General features: G+C 44.6%; 1 protein-coding gene across 1 annotated transcript in view; it reads right to left on the minus strand.

Annotated features, from left to right (window-relative positions):
- Positions 1 to 18,274, minus strand: part of LOC110490780 (staphylococcal nuclease domain-containing protein 1) — a 369,157-nt gene that overhangs the window by 316,023 nt on the left and 34,860 nt on the right. The window contains exon 11 of the mRNA XM_036944950.1: positions 8,244 to 8,345. Coding sequence (XP_036800845.1) covers positions 8,244 to 8,345 — 102 coding nt within the window. The remainder of the gene's footprint in view (positions 1 to 8,243; positions 8,346 to 18,274) is intronic.

The following is an 18,274-nucleotide window of genomic DNA, read 5'->3' on the forward strand; positions in this document are numbered from 1 at the left end:
GGATGGTGTTCTTGGGGTTGTACTCATCCTTCTTCCTCCAAACACGGCGAGACCAAAAAGCTATATTTTTGTCTCATCAGACCACATGACCTTCTCCCATTCCTCCTCTGGATCATCCAGATGGTCATTGGCAAACTTCAGACGGGCCTGGACATGCGCTGGCTCGAGCAGGGGGACCTTGTGTGCACTGCAGGATTTTAATCCATGACGGCGTAGTGTGTTACTAATGGTTTTCTTTGAGACTGTGGTCCCAGCTCTCTTCAGGTCATTGACCAGGTTCTGCCGTGTAGTTCTGGGCTGATCCCTCACCTTCCTCATGATCATTGATGCCCCACGAGGTGAGATCTTGCATGGAGCCCCAGACCGAGAGTGATTGACCGTCATCTTGAACTTCTTCCATTTTCTAATAATTGCGCCAACATTTGTTGCCTTCTCACCAAGCTGCTTGCCTATTGTCCTGTATCCCATCCCAACCTTGTGCAGGTCTACAATTTTATCCCCGATGTCCTTACACAGCTCTCTGGTCTTGGCCATTGTGGAGAGGTTGGAGTCTGTTTGATTGAGTGTGTGGACATGTGTCTTTTATACAGGTAACAAGTTAAAACAGGTGCAGTTAATACAGGTAAATGAGTGGAGCACAGGAGGGCTTCTTGAAGAAAAACTAACAGGTCTGCGAGAGCCAGAATTCTTAATGGTTGGTAGGTGATCAAATACTTATGTCATGCAATAAAATGCTAATTAATTACTTAAAAATCATACAATGTGATTTTCTGGATTTTTGTTTTAGATTCCGTCTCTCACAGTTGATGTGTACCCATGATAAAAATAGTAGGAAAACCTGCAAAATCGGCAGTGTATCAAATACTTGTTCTCCCCACTGTACCAATAGAAAACACTCCATTTCAAAATTTTTCAGTTCGGACTTGATGGTATTGTACTATTTTCCTTTTGCAATCTTAAATTGTGAATCCAAATCTAATCAAAAGAACGGGGGAATGTTTTAGTCTCATGCTGTATGGATTGGGCTACAGCGAACAGTGAAGTGAAGCTGTCATCACTTCAAAAGAATAGGAACAAACGGGGGAGGACCTAGCCTTCTTAAGGAATATACTGCAATGGATGAACACAGTAAGTACTCAGCTTTTATAAATTACTGAATGGGAGAGGTGGAGGAATCGAATCAAGGATGAGGGGCAAAGAAGAATGAGAGGATAAATAAGACGATCCTGGATTGAAATACCATTTTAAAATCATTTGACATTAGCTGGGCTTGATTGAGCATGCCTGTTGCAATGGAAACTGAATAGTCGCAAAAGTTCCAACCCCCCGCCAAACTGGCACTCCACGCAAGGCTAAAGCAATCGCTGAAAGTATTTGAAAGCTTTCAAAATAGTGTTTCAATCCAGGTCTGGTTGGAGTCTCATGCACCTTCCCAGATGATATAATCCATTTGAGATATAGATCTAGTCGACGTGCGATGATTTTAGAGTCAGATGCATTCATAACTGTAGATACGTCTACTAATTCTGATGCCTCTGTGCATCTACACGTTTCAATCAAGGCCTAATCTAAACCACAAGGGCGGGGTGATTAATAGTGTGGTTATTGCAGAAACAAATCATACCGCCATGGCTGGATCTTCTGGGCTGACTACATCTTCAATGAACTATAAACCGAGGAGCTGGAGCGGAAAACCTGCAAAATACCCTGAACACGCACTCACTCATTAAACAGACCATAAACAGCTGTGCACACAACCACAAAATCTATTGTGCACACAAACTCTCTCCCTCACACACAGACCACCACCAATCAAGCTCTCACTCCAGGCACAGGAATGTTTGAGTTGTTTTCTAACAGACCCAGGAGTACAACTTCTCTCCGTAAACCACGGCAGCACTAGAGTGCTTCTCCTGGACTGTCAATGTGCTGGACGTTTATAGTGGATGCCAGCAGAAGCACTGGAGGACGTAAAAGAAGGTACTTCTCATTTCCCACTCCGGTGTTAATGTGATGTCACTGTTAAGTAGCTCTCTGTAGCCATGGAGGTACATCCATCTGTAGTAAGAGCAACACAGGGTCCACTGGCCAATTCACTGACAAACGTCAGGTTCAGCTTGCTTATATAGAGCAGGTACTACCCGTTTGCTGAAATGGTTGCGAGAACGCGAAGTTCGCAAAGCTTCGAGAGCACTTTCAGGAGGTGCTGAAACCCAGAATTCTTCTCAACCACCGAGAATGGACGCATATCCACGGCTATAAACATACTTCAGAATGCTGTTGACTACAGCTCAGCTTTAAGGCACTACAGAGGGCGTAATGTGTACGGCTCAGTACATTACTGGGACGAGCTTCCTACCATCCAGGACCTATCTACTAGACAGTGTCAGAGGAAGGCCCAAAAAATTGTCAAAGACTCCGGTCACCCAAGTTCTCACTGCTACCAGAGTGCCAAGTCTATGACAAAACAGCTCCTCAACAGATTCTACCCCAAGCAACCCAGACTATTTACATTGACTGACACCCCCAACCCCCCTTTGTTTTTACACTGCTGCTACTGGTTGTTTATTATCTATACATAGTCACTATACAAATTACCTTGACAAACCTGTACCCCTGCATATTGACTCGATACCGGTTCCCCCTATATATAGTCTCGTTATGTCATTTGTGTTACTTTTAAATTATTATTTTTATTTTATTTTCACTTTAGTTAATTAACTATATTTCCTGAACTGCATCGTTGGTTAACTTCTTGGTGACAGGGGGTCGGTATTGAGTAGCTTGGATGAATAAGGTTCTCAGAGTAAACTGCCTGCTACCCTGTCCCAGATGCTAATATATGCATATTATTAGTAGTACTGGATAGAAAACACAAGTTTCTAAAACTGTTTGAATGATGTCTGTGAGTATAACAGAACTTATATGGCAGGCAAAAACCTGAGAAAAATCCAACCAGGACGTGGGAAATCTGAGGCTTGTAGTTTAACTCAGCCCCTATTGGAGATAGTGGGATATTGGTTATGTTGCACTTCCTAAGGCTTCCACTAGATGTCAATAGTCTTTAGAACGTTGTTTCAGGCTTCTGCTGTGAAGTGGGACCGAATGAGAGAGGAATGAGTCAGGTGTCTGGCAGAGTGCCACAGGTTCTGAGGTGCAGTCACGAGAGAGTCAGCTCTCGTTCTAATGCTTTTCAACAGACATGGGAATTCTCCGGTTGGAACATTATTGAAGATTTATGATAAAAACATTCTAAAGATTGATTCCATACTTAGTTTGACAAGTTTCTATGGGTTGTAACGGAACTTATTCAACTTTTCATCTGACGTTCGGCTGGACCTGAACGCGCTTTTGGATTTGTTTACCAAAAGCCCTAACAAAAGAAGCTATTTGGACATAAATGGACATTATCGAACAAAACAAACATTTATTGTGGAACTGCGATTCCTGGGAGTGTATTCTGATGAAGATCAAAGGTAAGTGAATATTTATAATGCTATTTATGACTAATGTTGACTACCCAATATGGCGGATATCTTTTTGGCTGCTTTGTTGTCTGAACGCTGTACTCCGAGTATTGCATGGTTCCCTTTTTCCGTAACTTTTTTTTACAAATCTGTCACAGCGGTTGCATTAAAGAGAAGTATATCTCTAATTCCATGTATAACACTTGTATTTTCATCAACATTTATATTGAGTATATCTGAAAATAGATGTGGCTTTCTGCACAATCACCGCATGTTTTAGGACTACTGAACGTAATGCGCCAATGTAAAATGAGATTTGATAGAAATATGCACTTTATCGAACAAAACATACATGTATTGTGTAACATGAAGTCCTATGAGTGTCATCTGATGAAGATCAAAGGTTGGTGATTAATTTTATCTCTATTTGTGCTTTTTGTGACTCCTCTCTTTGGCTGGAAAAATTGCTGTGTTTTTCTGTGAGTTGGTCGTGACCTAACATATTCGTGTGGTGCTTTCGCTGTAAAGCATTTTTGAAATCAGACACTGACTGGATTAACGAGAATTTTCTCTTTAAAATGGTGTAAAATACTTGTATGCTTGAGGAATTTTAATTATGAGACTTTTGTTGTTTTGAATTTGGCGCCCTGCACTTTCACTGGCTGTTGGCGAGGTGGGACGCTACCGTCCCACATATCCTAGAGAGGTTAACTTCTTGATGCACCCACCCCGTTAGCGGGATCATATTCGTCAACATCCGCTGAATTGCAGAGCGCTAAATTCAAATTAAATTACTAAAAATATTTAATTTTCATGAAATCACAAGTGCAATATAGCAAAACACAGCTTAGTTTGTTGTTAATCCACCTGGTGTGTCAGATTTCAAAAAAGCTTTTTGGCGAAAGCATACCAAGCGTTTATGTAAGGACATCTCTCTCAGCAGACAAAACATTAAACAGCTAGCAGCCAAGTAGATTGGTCACAAAAGTCAGAAAAGCAATACAAATTAATTGCTTACCTTTGATGATCTTCGGATGTTTGCACTCACGAGACTCCCAGTTACACAATAAATGTTCCCTTTGTTCCATAAAGATTATTTCTATATCCAAAATACCTCCATTTTGACTGGCGCGTTATATTCAGAAATCCACAGGCTCGAGAGGTCACGACCGGGCAGACGAAAATTCCAAATAGTATCCGTAAATTCCGTAGAAACATGTCAAACGTTTTTTATATTCAATCCTCAGGATGTTTTTACAATATATAATCGATAATATTTCAACCGGACGATAGCTTCTTCAATAGGAGAGAGAGAAAAAACGTCTGCTCCACTCTGTTGCGCATGCAAAACGCTGCTGGCACCCAGCCATCCAATGGCACGCTGTGATCTTTCTCGCTCATTTTTCAAAATAAAAGCCTGAAACTATGTCTAAAGACTGTTCACAACAGGTGGAAGCCATAGGACAAGGAATCTGGTTGATATCCCTTTAAATGGAGTGAAGGCAGGCAATGGAACAGAGAGCTTTCAGGAAAAACAGCACTTCCGGGTTGGATTTTCCTCAGGTTTTCGCCTGCAATATCAGTTCTGTTAAGACAATATTTTGACAGTTTTGGAAACTTTAGAGTGTTTTCTATCATAATCTGACAATTATATGCATATTCATGATTCTGGGCCTGACAAATAGGCAGTTTCATTTGGGTATGTTTTTCATCCAAACATCAAAATACTGCCCCCTACACTCAACAGGTTAAAGCCTTGTAAGTAAGAGTTTCACGGTAAGGTATACATACACCTGTTGTATTCGGCGCATGTGACAAATAAAATGTTATTTGATCTATCGTTCTTGTAATTTATTTTGCCTGGTCAGAATCAGTTGTGAAGGGCTGCTTCAATTCAGAGGGGAGACGAAGTTGTTGGGTTTTTTGTCTCCAGTGGTAGGAATACTGAGGTAATGTCGAAGTAAATGTGTCAACATGTTTCATGTTTGAGGTGTTGGCAGCTGCATATGCTATTCTCGTTGAGCAGTGGAGACAATCTCTGTCCATTGGCGTTTTACTCTTGTGGGAAGCCAAAATGTCCCCAAACTGGAGATTAACCAATGGAGAATCCTCCTCGTCTATCGACCCCAACCCTCGCCATCGTACAGAACTAGTTCCCGGCTGCGCCTCACAAAAAGGACAGCTTGAAATACACCAATTAAGATTCTAATTTTGATTACAATGTGTGCATAGGCTCTAGTTGTCTGACGGAATAGCCTGAAAACAAAATGATGCTCAGATTTACTCAAGAGGCACACAACGTAGTGTAGGCACAGCCAATAAGCACAGTGTTAAATGTATTTTGGGTTGACAGTGCGGACCGAACCAAGATCCCCGTACCGAATGGTTTAGTCATTTAACTGTGTTTTTGCACGTTGACAGACTAAGAACTTCTGACTTGATTCAGTCTTCGCAAATCACGCCGCAATCATTGCTGTCGCTTCACTCTACACTAGCTTCGAGGGAGAATATAGAATATCTCCTCATTAAAAAATCATTAACGTTGATGATTCAGATGAATATAAGGGGCGTGACGAGTTTCCAAACTCTAATTGAATACTGAACTCTCATGGCCCCTTGCTCGGTGTTGTGAAAAGCCCAGAGGATTGTGTGTGCCTGCGTGTTCTGCAGTCACTCTTAAGTGTAGTACTTCGGTCCCTGCTGTGAAGACCATGTAAACTACCAGCATGTTTGGGCCCAACAAATCACTACTGACACAAACAAACAAAAATACCCGTTTAAATCGTCAGAGCCACAGGGCTGGAGCCACACATGATTTCCGCCCAGAGGGAGCGACTAGATTGAATCTCCTGATTCAAATCAAATGGTCAGTCAGTGTATGAGGTAGGAGTGGAGGGACAACGCCCATGTCACTTGACATGAAACAAACAAGTTAAAATAGCAGGTGAGATATTAAAGGAGTGTGTACAGTGGGGCAAAAAAAGTATTCCGTCAGCCACCAATTGTGCAAGTTCTCCCACTTAAAAAGATGAGGCCTGTAATTTTCATCATAGGTACACTTCAATTATGACAGAATCCAGAATCCAGAAAATCACATTGTACGATTTTTAATGAATTTATTTGCAAATGATGGTGGAAAATAAGTATTTGGTCAATAACAAAAGTTTCTCAACACTTTGTTATATACTCTTTGTTGGCAATGACAGAGGTCAAACGTTTTCTGTAAGTCTTCACAAGGTTCACACACTGTTGCTGGTATTTTGGCCCATTCCGCCATGCAGATCTCCTCTAGAGCAGTGATGTTTTGGGGCTGATGCCGGGTAACACGGACTTTCAACTCCCTCCAAAGATTTTCTATGGGGTTGAGATCTGGAGACTGGCTAGGCCACTCCAGGACCTTGAAATGCTTCTTACGAAGCCACTCCTTCGATGCCCGGGCGGTGTGTTTGGGATCATTGTCATGCTGAAAGACCCAGACACGTTTTATCTTCAATGCCCTTGCTGATGGAAGGAGGTTTTCACTCAATCTCACGATACATGGCCCCATTCATTCTTTCCTTTACACGGATCAGTCGTCCTGGTCCCTTTGCAGAAAAACAGCCCCAAAGCATGATGTTTCCACCCCCATGCTTCACAGTAGGTATGGTGTTCTTTGGATGCAACTCAGCATTCTTTGTCCTTCAAACATGACGAGTTGAGTTTTTACCAAAAAGTTATATCTTGGTTTCATCTGACCATATGACATTCTCCCAATCTTCTTCTGGATCATCCAAATGCTCTCTAGCAAACTTCAGACGGACCTGGACATGTACTGGCTTAAGCAGGGGGACACGTCTGGCACTGCAGCATTTGAGTCCCTGGCGGCGTAGTGTGTTACTGATGGTAGGCTTTGTTTCTTTGGTCCCAGTTCTCTGCAGGTCATTCACTAGGTCCCCCCGTGTGGTTCTGGGATTTTTGCTCACCGTTCTTGTGATCATTTTGACCCCATGGGGTGAGATCTTGCGTGGAGCCCCAGATCCAGGGAGATTATCAGTGGTCTTGTATGTCTTCCATTTCCTAATAATAGCTCCCACAGTTGATTTCTTCAAACCAAGCTGCTTACCTATTGCAGATTCAGTCTTCCCAGCCTGGTGCAGGTCTACAATTTTGTTTCTGGTGTCCTTTGACAGCTCTTTGGTCTTGGCCATAGTGGAGTTTGGAGTAGAACAGGTGCCATTAATATAGGTAACAAGTGGAGGACAGAGGAGCCTCTTAAAGAAGAAGTTACAGGTCTGTGAGAGCCAGAAATCTTGCTTGTTTGTAGGTGACCAAATACTTATTTTCCACCATAATTTGCAAATAAATTCATTAAAAATCCTACAATGTGATTTTCTGGATTTTTTTTCTCATTTTGTCTGTCATAGTTGAAAGTGTACCTATGATGAAAATTACAGGCCTCTCGTCTTTTTAAGTGGGAGAACTTGCACAACTGACTAAATGCTTTTTTGCCCCACTGTATGTGTTTTTCAAGACATCCGTGCAAGAAAGAAAACTGATGATCTAGACCAGTGGTTCCCACAGGGGTACTGGAGAAGACTCATGAGAAGACTAAAACGCACATGACGGGGTAGTTCAGGGGTACTCCGGGCAGAGAGAAATTCAGGTGGTGGTACAGTAACGGAAAAGGGATGGGAACCACTGATCTAGACTACACTAGATCTTCAGGGAGAGCCTCTGGAGCAGATCTAGTCAACTACAGCTCTACGTTAGTGGGATTTGTGGGCGTGGTTCTCTTACCTTCTTGCCAATGATCTTCTTCCTCATGAACTCGCGGGCCTCGAACATGTAGGGGATGTCGTAGATGGGACGGAAACGCTTGTCTTTGTCTTTGTTCTTCTCCTGCAGAGAGAAAGGAGAAAGAGAGAGAGAGAGACAGCGAGATACAGGATGAGAACGAGAGAAGGGGAAAGCAGAGGGGGACAGAAAGAGATAGTTATTAAAACGTATTCAAACACTGACTTCCAGCCATCCCTCTCATCCTTCTTGTTTCTCTGCCGTGGCCCCGGCTCCCTTTCCTTCTTTCTTCCCCACCAGTCTGAATCCCCACTGCACTGTTGTTTACCGTTCCCACTCAGGAGTCCTGTCACTGGGGAGATGGGATGAGGACTGGTGCCATTGTTCCATCTCGATCATAAACACCCCGGCATGAATGACAGCATCACACACACACAAACACGTGCAAATACACACAAGGCAGGAACAGAACATAAATAGAACCCATTTGCATTTTCAAAAGCGTTATTATTTTTTTGTCCTCCTTCAGTATCAGGAACAGACACACAGAAACAGGAACACAACAACAATTACAGTGAATGACAAACACACCCACACAAAGAAATGACACGCACAAATGCAAAATGAAATAAGGCTATGGATTACAATAGCTCTGTGTTTGCCGCCCATTCTATAAAGACCATTATTATCTCTCCACCACACACACACACGGCGCTCGCCCTTTCCTCTCCTCCTTTGGGATGTTCTACTCGTTCTCCTTGTATCGGTGCTGACACGTGTGCTGTGCAGCTGAGCATATGGAAAGTTCTGGAGAAGAGGCAACAGGGGGCAGTGTCTCTCACAGGAGCATGGGCTTTGGGTGGAGAAGCCCACCCCTCACTTTATAGAAAGAGAAACCAGCGTTACAAAACTGTGCCCACACCCACGCTCCATTTCCCTTGGAACAGATTCCCTCTGAATGTGCCTACCTACGCTAGCCTAGCGCCCTTAGCAATTAGAGAACATTGTTCAAAAGAGTTGACCTGACCGTGTGAGCCAGGCACCCGACTTCACAGGAGGGACTCCAGCCATGGCAGAAATCACAATCTTAACCACCTAATGTGGTTTCCGTTAACCTTGGCCAAAGTGTAATGATGTTTGGGTCAATAAGCCACCCACTCTCCTCACTCTCCCCCCCACCACCCCTCTCTCCAGCTCAGTGAAGCGCAGTGCTTTTGAGAGGTAAGCTAATCAATCTCACACCTAGCCAATGGAACTCCCCTCCTGCTGATTCCCAGAGCCGCCGACCTCCATTTTGTTTCTGCTGGGGCTTCACAAAGGCCTTTCATTGAAGCTCGGTTACCTTGGGATGAGAGGGTCTTTGGTATACTGCCTAGGGACTGAATCCACCATGATGTGTCTAAGGAGGTTTACCACATGACCTTTACCTCGGTGCACAGTTACATGGGTGTTAATAGGCTTTCACGGACTCTCTGAAACTCCTCCATTTTGTGCCTGCCAAGGCCCATTATCAGCTGATGGTACCATGCCCAGATACAACTACACTTGGGTCAAGACTACTCACGCTACTTCACCTCGCAGAAAGACACTCAAACATTTGTTAATGAGGTGTTTCGCTCAAGAAAGGATCCAAGTCAGGAGGGAAAAATACCTAAATGTCAGCTGTACTGTATTGTGCCAATTAGAGAGAGAGCGAGAGACACACACACACACACACACAGAGAGAGACAGAGGACACAGACCTATCGTCTCCCCTGTTCTACAGGAGTGTGAAACCCATCAGGAGGAACAAGAGGAGGAGAGAAAGAAGACTGACAGATAGCAAGGCACACAGAGATTTGAGGAGGAAGATGAGGAAAAGAGAGAGGGGAAGAGAGGACATCCTCTATCCATCTAAATCTCAAACTATAAATATCTGTGGAGATTCTATCCCCTAGAGCGGACACAACGAGCCCATGTGACCCAAGGACACATCTAATGTCACCTTGTGTGAGGACACAGCGTCCCAGTAACCATGGCAATGGAACACACAAATAAAAGTGGCTGGGAGCGAGAGATGGAACGAAAAGGCCCCAAAATCACTTTTCTTTTATCTTCTTTTTTTTAGAGGGCCATAAAATGATTCCACAAGGCCCGGGAATAGATAGGCGGCATTGATCCGCAGGAACCACACAATATTTTACCATGCGATGGGTCTAATGCATTTTGTATGACTCCAGCTACTGAGGCTCCACATAAACCGGCCATATAAACTAATATACTGTTCTACGGTCAACAATTGGCGATGTCTAACGTCAGACTCATCCTGCTTCCACCTTTTACAGCGCATGAAAGAAAATGCTCTGCCCATTTCACAGTCCTGTAGGCCTATTGATGTTCATGGTAGGTAGCGTGTCTGTACAATACACACTCAAGCTAACTTTTAAGGCCTCAAAGGATGGCATCGATCTGTGATAAATGACGCAGGGCAGAGAGAAACAGGGGACGTGTTCTAATTCCCATTTAAGCCATCATTCCCTGCATTAACAGTGACAATTTTGAAAGACGACACAGACAGAAAGGCATTTCAGAGGATTGAGCCAGTTGGATATATAACTGTACGGATACTGTAAATAGAATGAATTCCCTGGTTTCCTGAAATCCTGGTTAGAGGATTTCTGGAATGTGGAGTTCCTTCTTATTCCCTCCTACCATGGAAAACCAGGGAATTTCTTGAAAAAGTTCCCGTAATTTTGCAGCCCTAAACAAGAGTTATCCATAATTCACTGACTGAACACAAAAGAGGAAATCATATAGAATGGGCTAGCTAGTCAACGTGAAAGTGTCTTGGAGTCAGATCCCCCGTCCTTTCCCCCACCAGTATATCCAATGCTACAACTGAAGGTTGTAGAGAAAGTCCTATTTGATGGCGATGCACTTAGTCCCAACGTGACACTAATATCAACATAATTCCCTCTGGGACTTATACTCTATTGGGGTAAATTCCTTTCACTATAAATGACCCCTGGTTGAGACTAAATGTATGACTAGCACAAAAACATGACGCTGGCTTGTAAATAGCTGCATAGCTGTAGGGGATTGAAAAAAAACAAGTAGGGGGGGGTCACGACCTACTGACCCTGAGGATGGGGGTCATGTGGTGTGGAATGTGCTGGTATGGGGGAGGAGTGTGGGATTGGGGATGTGTGCGTGTGTGTGTGTACAGTGCCTTGTTAAAGTATTCCGACCCCATGGATTTCTTCACATTTTATTGTTACAAAGTGGGATTCAAATTGATGTCTTTTTTTTTTAACCAACAATTACACAAATTACTCTGTCAAAAAGGTTGTTTTTTAAGATACAAAAACTTCAACAAAAACAGCTTCATGAGTGTTATGTTATATACATGTTATATACACCTTTGCCATTGTGTACAGCTGTTAGTCTTCTTGGGTAAGTCTATAAGAGCGTTTTTCCACACCTGGATTGTGCCATATTTGCCCATTATTATTTTCAAAATTCTTCAAGGTTTGTCAAGATGCTGGAGATCATGGCTAGACAGCAATTTTCAAGTCCTGCCATAGATTTCCAAGCAGATGTAGGTCCAAACTGTAACTTGGCCACTCAGGAACATACACTGTCTTTCTTGGTAAGCAACTCCAGTGTAGATTTGGCCTTGTGTTTTAGGTTGTTGTCCTGCTGAATGGGGAAATCCTCTCCCAGTCTCTGGTGTAAAGCAGACTGAAGCAGGGATGTTGCTTTTGCTTAGCTCCATTCAGTTTCTTTTTATCCTGAAAAACTCCCCAGTATTTGGCGATGTCAAGCATACCCATACCATGATACATCCACCACCATGCTGGAAAATGAGGCAGTTCCGCAGTGATATGTTGGATTTGCCCCAAACAGAAGGCTTTGCATTTAGACCAAAAAGTATATTCCTTTGCTGTGTATATTTGCAGGATTACTTCAGTGACTTTTTGTAAACAAGAAGCATGTTTCTGACTGTTCTGTATTCTTCTATTCACGCTGTCATTTAGTTCATCATTGTGGCGTCATTACAATATCGATCCATCCTCAGCTTTCTCCCATCACAGACACTGAACTTTGTTCATTTCAAAATCAACAACGGCTTCATGGTAACATCCCTGAGCAGTTTCCATCACCACCTGCACCTCAGAAGAAAGACTGCATCTTTGAGGTGCCTGAGTGGTTTGATACATGATCCACAGCATAATTACTAACTTCACCGTGCATCGAGATATATTCAGTGTCTGATTTGTTATTGTTACTCATCTACCAATCACTGCCCTTCTTTATGAGGCTTTCAAAAAGCTTCCTTGGTCTTTGTAGTTGAATCTGTGCTTGAAATTCAATACTTGACTGAGGGACCTTACAGATGTATGTACACTACCGGTCAAAAGATTTAGAACACCTACTCACTCAAGGGTTTCACTTTATTTGTACTGTTTTCTACATTGTAGAATAATAGTGAAGACCTCAAAACGATGAAATAACACACATCGAATCATGCAGGAACCAAAAAAGTGTTTATATTTTAGATTCTTCAAAGTAGCCACCCTTTGCCTTGATGACAGCTTTGCTTTGAGATTGAGATTGTTTGGGATGAGTCAGACAGCAGAGTGAAGGAAAAACAGCCAACAAGTGCTCAGTATATGTGGGAACTCCTTCAAGACTGTTGAAAAGCATTCCTGGTGAAGCTGTTTGAGAGAATGCCAAGAGTGTGCAAAGCTGTCATCAAGGCAAAGGGTGGCTATTTGAAGAATTTAACACTTATTTGGTTACTACACTATTCCATGTGTTATTTCATAGTTTTGATGTCTTCGCCATTATTCTACAATGTAGAAAATAGTAAAAAAGAAAAACCCTTGAAATGTTCTAAAAACTTTTGAACGGTAGTGTGTGTGTGTGTCCCCGTTTTGGGGTGGCAGGTAGCCTAGGGGTTAGGGCGTTGGACTAGTAACTAGTAACCGAAAGGTTGCTGGATCGAATCCCCGAGCTGACAAGGTAAAAATCTGTCTTTCTGCCCCGGTAGGCCAGCATTGTAAATAAGAATTTGTTCTTAACGGACTTGCTTAGTTTAATAAAGGTTCAATAGAAAGCCACATCGTAGTCCTATACTCATTTAGCCTTGACAAAAAAAAATAAAAAAAGAGGCTTAATATTTAAGCAACAACTATATTTTAGTTCACTTTTTATTCATTTCTTTTAAACGAATAAACAAAGTATTTTACAAAAACAAAATAATTCAATGCGTTGTAATCCCACTTTGTAACACAAACTGAAGAAATCCAAAAGGGCCTGAAAACTTTTGCAAGGTGCTGCGCGTGGAGTGCATTTTGTGTGCGTGCAGACGCCGCAGTGTGTGTATGGCGTGGGCACGCTGGATAGCCTGTAGAGAGAGAGAACGAACATTGAAGATGGAACTGTACATTGGGGGCCTTAGAGAAACGACATTTAAGACTGACTGCATGTGTAAAGATCTCCCTAAATAAATGAGCATGAAACTGTTGTAGAGAGAGAGGGACGGAGGGAGGGAAAGAGGAGCACACAGTACCTGAAGCTTTAATACAAGACATACATGGCGCTAGCTCACAAACACAAACACACCCCAGCCATGTCAACAAGCACTGTGCTTACTTACACACACACACACACACACACACACACACCAACTCCTGGGTTCTCCTGGAACTCATTAATGATAGAATGTTTATATTTGAAGATAGCAGAGAGACCAGTATCTTTGGCACATGACATGGACTATAGAAAGTGGATTAGCTGAAGAGACTGGTACTCAAGCAGCAGTCATCCATCTTCCACACACCGACACACTGACACACTCTCACTACAACATCCCCACCCTCTACGATCTTCAACGACAAACTTTTTTTATTTTTTTATTTAAAATCCGAGTGCTCCTTTTTCTGTTTCTGGAAGAGTCATCGTGTGAAGTATCCTGAGGTAAGATGTTTTTATTTAACATCCGAGTGCTACTTTTTCTGTTTCTGGAAGAGTCATCGTGTGAAGTATCCTGAGGTAAGATGTTTTTACTTATTAAAGTCATAGCAGCTGTCCCCGTTTCTCTTGCCTCTGGGTATGTTTTCCATACTACCACATCACACAGTGCTACGCAGGTTGACCCATTGACGTAGCTAGCTAACACACTCCCCGCTAACTCCACTGTCAATCTCACTGAGATCATCATCATCTCCTCCTCCTCTGCTTACTCTATCGTAGGCGATGACATACGAGCTGCTGGGTTGTGCGTGGGCCAAAAACTTTCAGCCAATCGCAGGCAAGGAGCACGGGGTCCAACCGGCGTATGGGGAAATGTCAAACAGCCAATGGGGTGTGAGATGATTCACGGGGGAAGTGCAGTGGGACGACCCCAGATGACGGGGTCAGTGCGCCACGCTGGAGGCCACAGGCACAACAAAATGAAGAGAACGCATGGAGAGACATGAGGGAGGAAGGGGGGGTATGAAGGCATGAGGGAGTGAGATAGATGGCGAGAGAACAAGAGGGGTGAGGGCATGAGCAGAGCAAAACAGAGGGGAAGAACTACAGAAAATAACATCTTCCACTAAATACAAACAGACTGCAAAATAACACCAGGCACTTTGATGGCAAAATAGATACTATACGCAGATGACACACAAAGTTTAGCTGTAGAGATGAAAGGAAGCTATTCTGTCCGCATAAGTATGAGACATACACACTAGCTACAGCAAAGAGTCAGAACTATACATTCCACCTAAGGATGAGACACTTCCTGTGTTGGTTCCCATTACATAAAGACAACGGTTTGTCGTCATCTCTTATGCTATACGTTAAGCCCCCATTACACACACACAGGGAGGGAGTGGGTATAACAGTGACTCATTGAGCTGTTCTGACATCTCCCCCCTCTACTATTGTGTTTTCTCCAGGCTTGTCCTGCTGCCTACTACTGCTGCAGAGGCTGGCTGGAGAGAGGGGGAGGGGGAAAAAAGCTGACTCCAACCCGGCCTGCTCAAAATAACTCGCATCTGAAAATACACCACTGCCACACCAGAGGAGAGGAGAGAGGGAAGGAGACAGATGGGAGGGATGAGAAAGTAAGAGGGGAAGAGTACATGGTTGAGTGAAAAAGAGAACAGAGAGGCACCCAGAGGGGGGAGAGAGAGGAAGCTAAGCCTAAAAAGGGTTGGTACCCTTAACATGAAGTCACGTTTCACTGTGGCTAGTCACCATTGGTCCCACAGCCTGTCAATCAAAGGTCATGTCATGTCCCATGGTTGGAGGAAGTCCCAGCAACCAGAAAGGGAAAGAGAGAGGGGGGAAGGGGGGTCATGCAGAAGAGCAGAAGGTTTGGCAGCGATTGTCACTGGTCATCGCATCTGGCCCTGGAACCTCCCCATACGGCCACACACACACAGGACTGGCCCTAGAACCTCCCCATACGGCCACACACACACAGGACTGGCCCTGGAACCTCCCCATACGGCCACACACACACAGGACTGGCCCTGGAACCTCCCCATACGGCCACACACACACAGGACTGGCCCTGGAACCTCCCCATACGGCCACACACACACACACAGGACTAGCCCTGGAACCTCCCCATACGGCCACACACACACAGGACTGGCCCTGGAACCTCCCCATATGGCCACACACACACAGGACTGGCCCTGGAACCTCCCCATACGGCCACACACACACACACACAGGACTGGCCCTGGAACCTCCCCATACGGCCACACACACACACAGGACTGGCCCTGGACCTCCCCATACGGCCACACACACACACGACTGGCCCTGGAACCTCCCCATACGGCCACACACACACAGGACTGGCCCTGGAACCTCCCCATACGGCCACACACACAGGACAGGCCCTGGAACCTCCCCATATGGCCACACACACACAGGACTGGCCCTGGAACCTCCCCATACGGCCACACACACACAGACAGAGGACAGGCCCTGGAACCTCCCCATACGGCCACACACACAGGACTGGCCCTGGAACCTCCCCATACGGCCACACACACACACAGACAGAGGACAGGCCCTGGAACCTCCCCATACGGCCACACACACACACAGGACTGGCCCTGGAACCTCCCCATACGACCACACACACACACACACACAGAGGACAGGCCCTGGAACCTCCCCATACGGCCACACACACAGGAATGGCCCTGGAAACTCCCCAAAGTCCCAATTCAGCTTGGAGGGACAGGGAGGGGGTACCCGGTCTTTTACTGTGGACCTGAGGGAGGTCACAGAAGGCACTGTAGCAACAAGCTGTGAGCGTGCGCGTAAGACTACTTATGAGAAGCCAAATCCAGTCTGTCTACTGACACAACCAGCTTAGGAGAACATGTGTGGGCTTCCTAACTAAATCAGGCAACTGATCAGGAGTGAGATTAGCATTTAGCAGACATCTGGCAGTAGGGAAAGCAGGGCTAGCAGAGATGTCACCCTACACGTACGTGGTGACATTTCTGTTACCCCGGAAACACGTCAGACAACTGGACCAGCAACTTTCTCTCAAGGACAAATGCTGTAGTGTGTCAGTATGCATGTATCCTTCCTACTCTGGGCGTCGCTTTTGGCCTTTACGTAACACTAGGGTTAGCTAATAGAACAGAGACAGAGCCACAGAGACAGAGCCACAGAGACAGAGCCACAGAGACAGAGCCACAGAGACAGAGCCACAGAGACAGAGCCACAGAGACAGAGCCACAGAGACAGAGCCACAGAGACAGAGCCACAGAGACAGAGCCACAGAGACAGAGCCACAGAGACAGAGCCACAGAGACAGAGCCACAGACAGCAGTGAAAGCACATCTTTGTCTCCATATGCTGGTCTTAACCCCTCTCCCAGCCTTCCCCAAACATACGACCGTGCAATGGAGCACAAAGTACATGCTGTCAACGCATCTGGTACAGCCAGAGAGGGAGAAAGAGGGGGGGTTACAGAGAGAGAACTACAGAAAAGGAGAGAGAGGGATACAGAGAGAGCTACAGAAAAAGAGGGAGAGAATAGAGGGCAGGGAGATTGAAGAGATGGTGGAGGAGGAGTGGGTGGATGGATGAAGAGAGATGCAGACATGCCTGTCACAACAAAGGAAGCAAAGGCATACTGTACAGACACACTGGCCAATGAGGGAAGCAATGACTACAAAGGATAAAGAGTGAAAAACACAGACACACAAAGAGCTACCTGAGCACTATACTATGAATCAGGTTTGAGGAGTTATTGAGGTAACTTTGCACAACTCTGAGTTCAACTTAGAATAACCAGTATTACAAAAGTCAGATGCCTTTTAGCCAGGTAAAAATGTTTATCCCAAAGAATCCTTCAGAACTAAAAGGCTACCTCAGAGCTAACTCAATTTATCCTGAATGAAGTGTCCTAGCCAAGAGTTGAGGACCAATGAAATCAGATATCCTCCCTCTTGCAGAGATTACATCATCATCTCCTTCATTTGAAGAAGACTACTGATTAAATATTTTATTAAATCAAATTTATTTTCAGCAAACTTAACATGTGTAAATATTTGTATGAACATAACAAGAATCAACAACAGACATAAGCTGAACAAGTTCCACAGACATGTGACGAACAGAAAAGGAATAATGTGTCCCTGAACAAAGGGGGGGGGTCACAATCAAAAGTAAGTCAGTATCTGTGGCCACCAGCTGCATTAAGTACTGCAGTGCATCTCCTCCTCATGGACTGCACCAGCTTTGCCAGTTCTTGCTGTTAGATGTTACCCCACTCTTCCACCAGGGTTACCTGCAAGTTCCCAGACATTTCTGGGGGGAACGGCCCTAGTCCTCACCCTCCGATCCAACAGGTCCCGGACATTTCTGGGGGGGAACGGCCCTAGTCCTCACCCTCCGTTCCAACAGGTCCCGGACATTTCTGGGGGGGAACGGCCCTAGACCTCACCCTCCGATCCAACAGGTCCCAGACATTTCTGGGGGGAACGGCCCTAGTCCTCACCTTCCGATCCAAAAGGTCCCGGACA

Source organism: Oncorhynchus mykiss, chromosome 15 (assembly GCF_013265735.2).
Source record: "Oncorhynchus mykiss isolate Arlee chromosome 15, USDA_OmykA_1.1, whole genome shotgun sequence".
In the NCBI taxonomy this organism is placed as follows: Eukaryota; Metazoa; Chordata; class Actinopteri; order Salmoniformes; family Salmonidae; genus Oncorhynchus; species Oncorhynchus mykiss.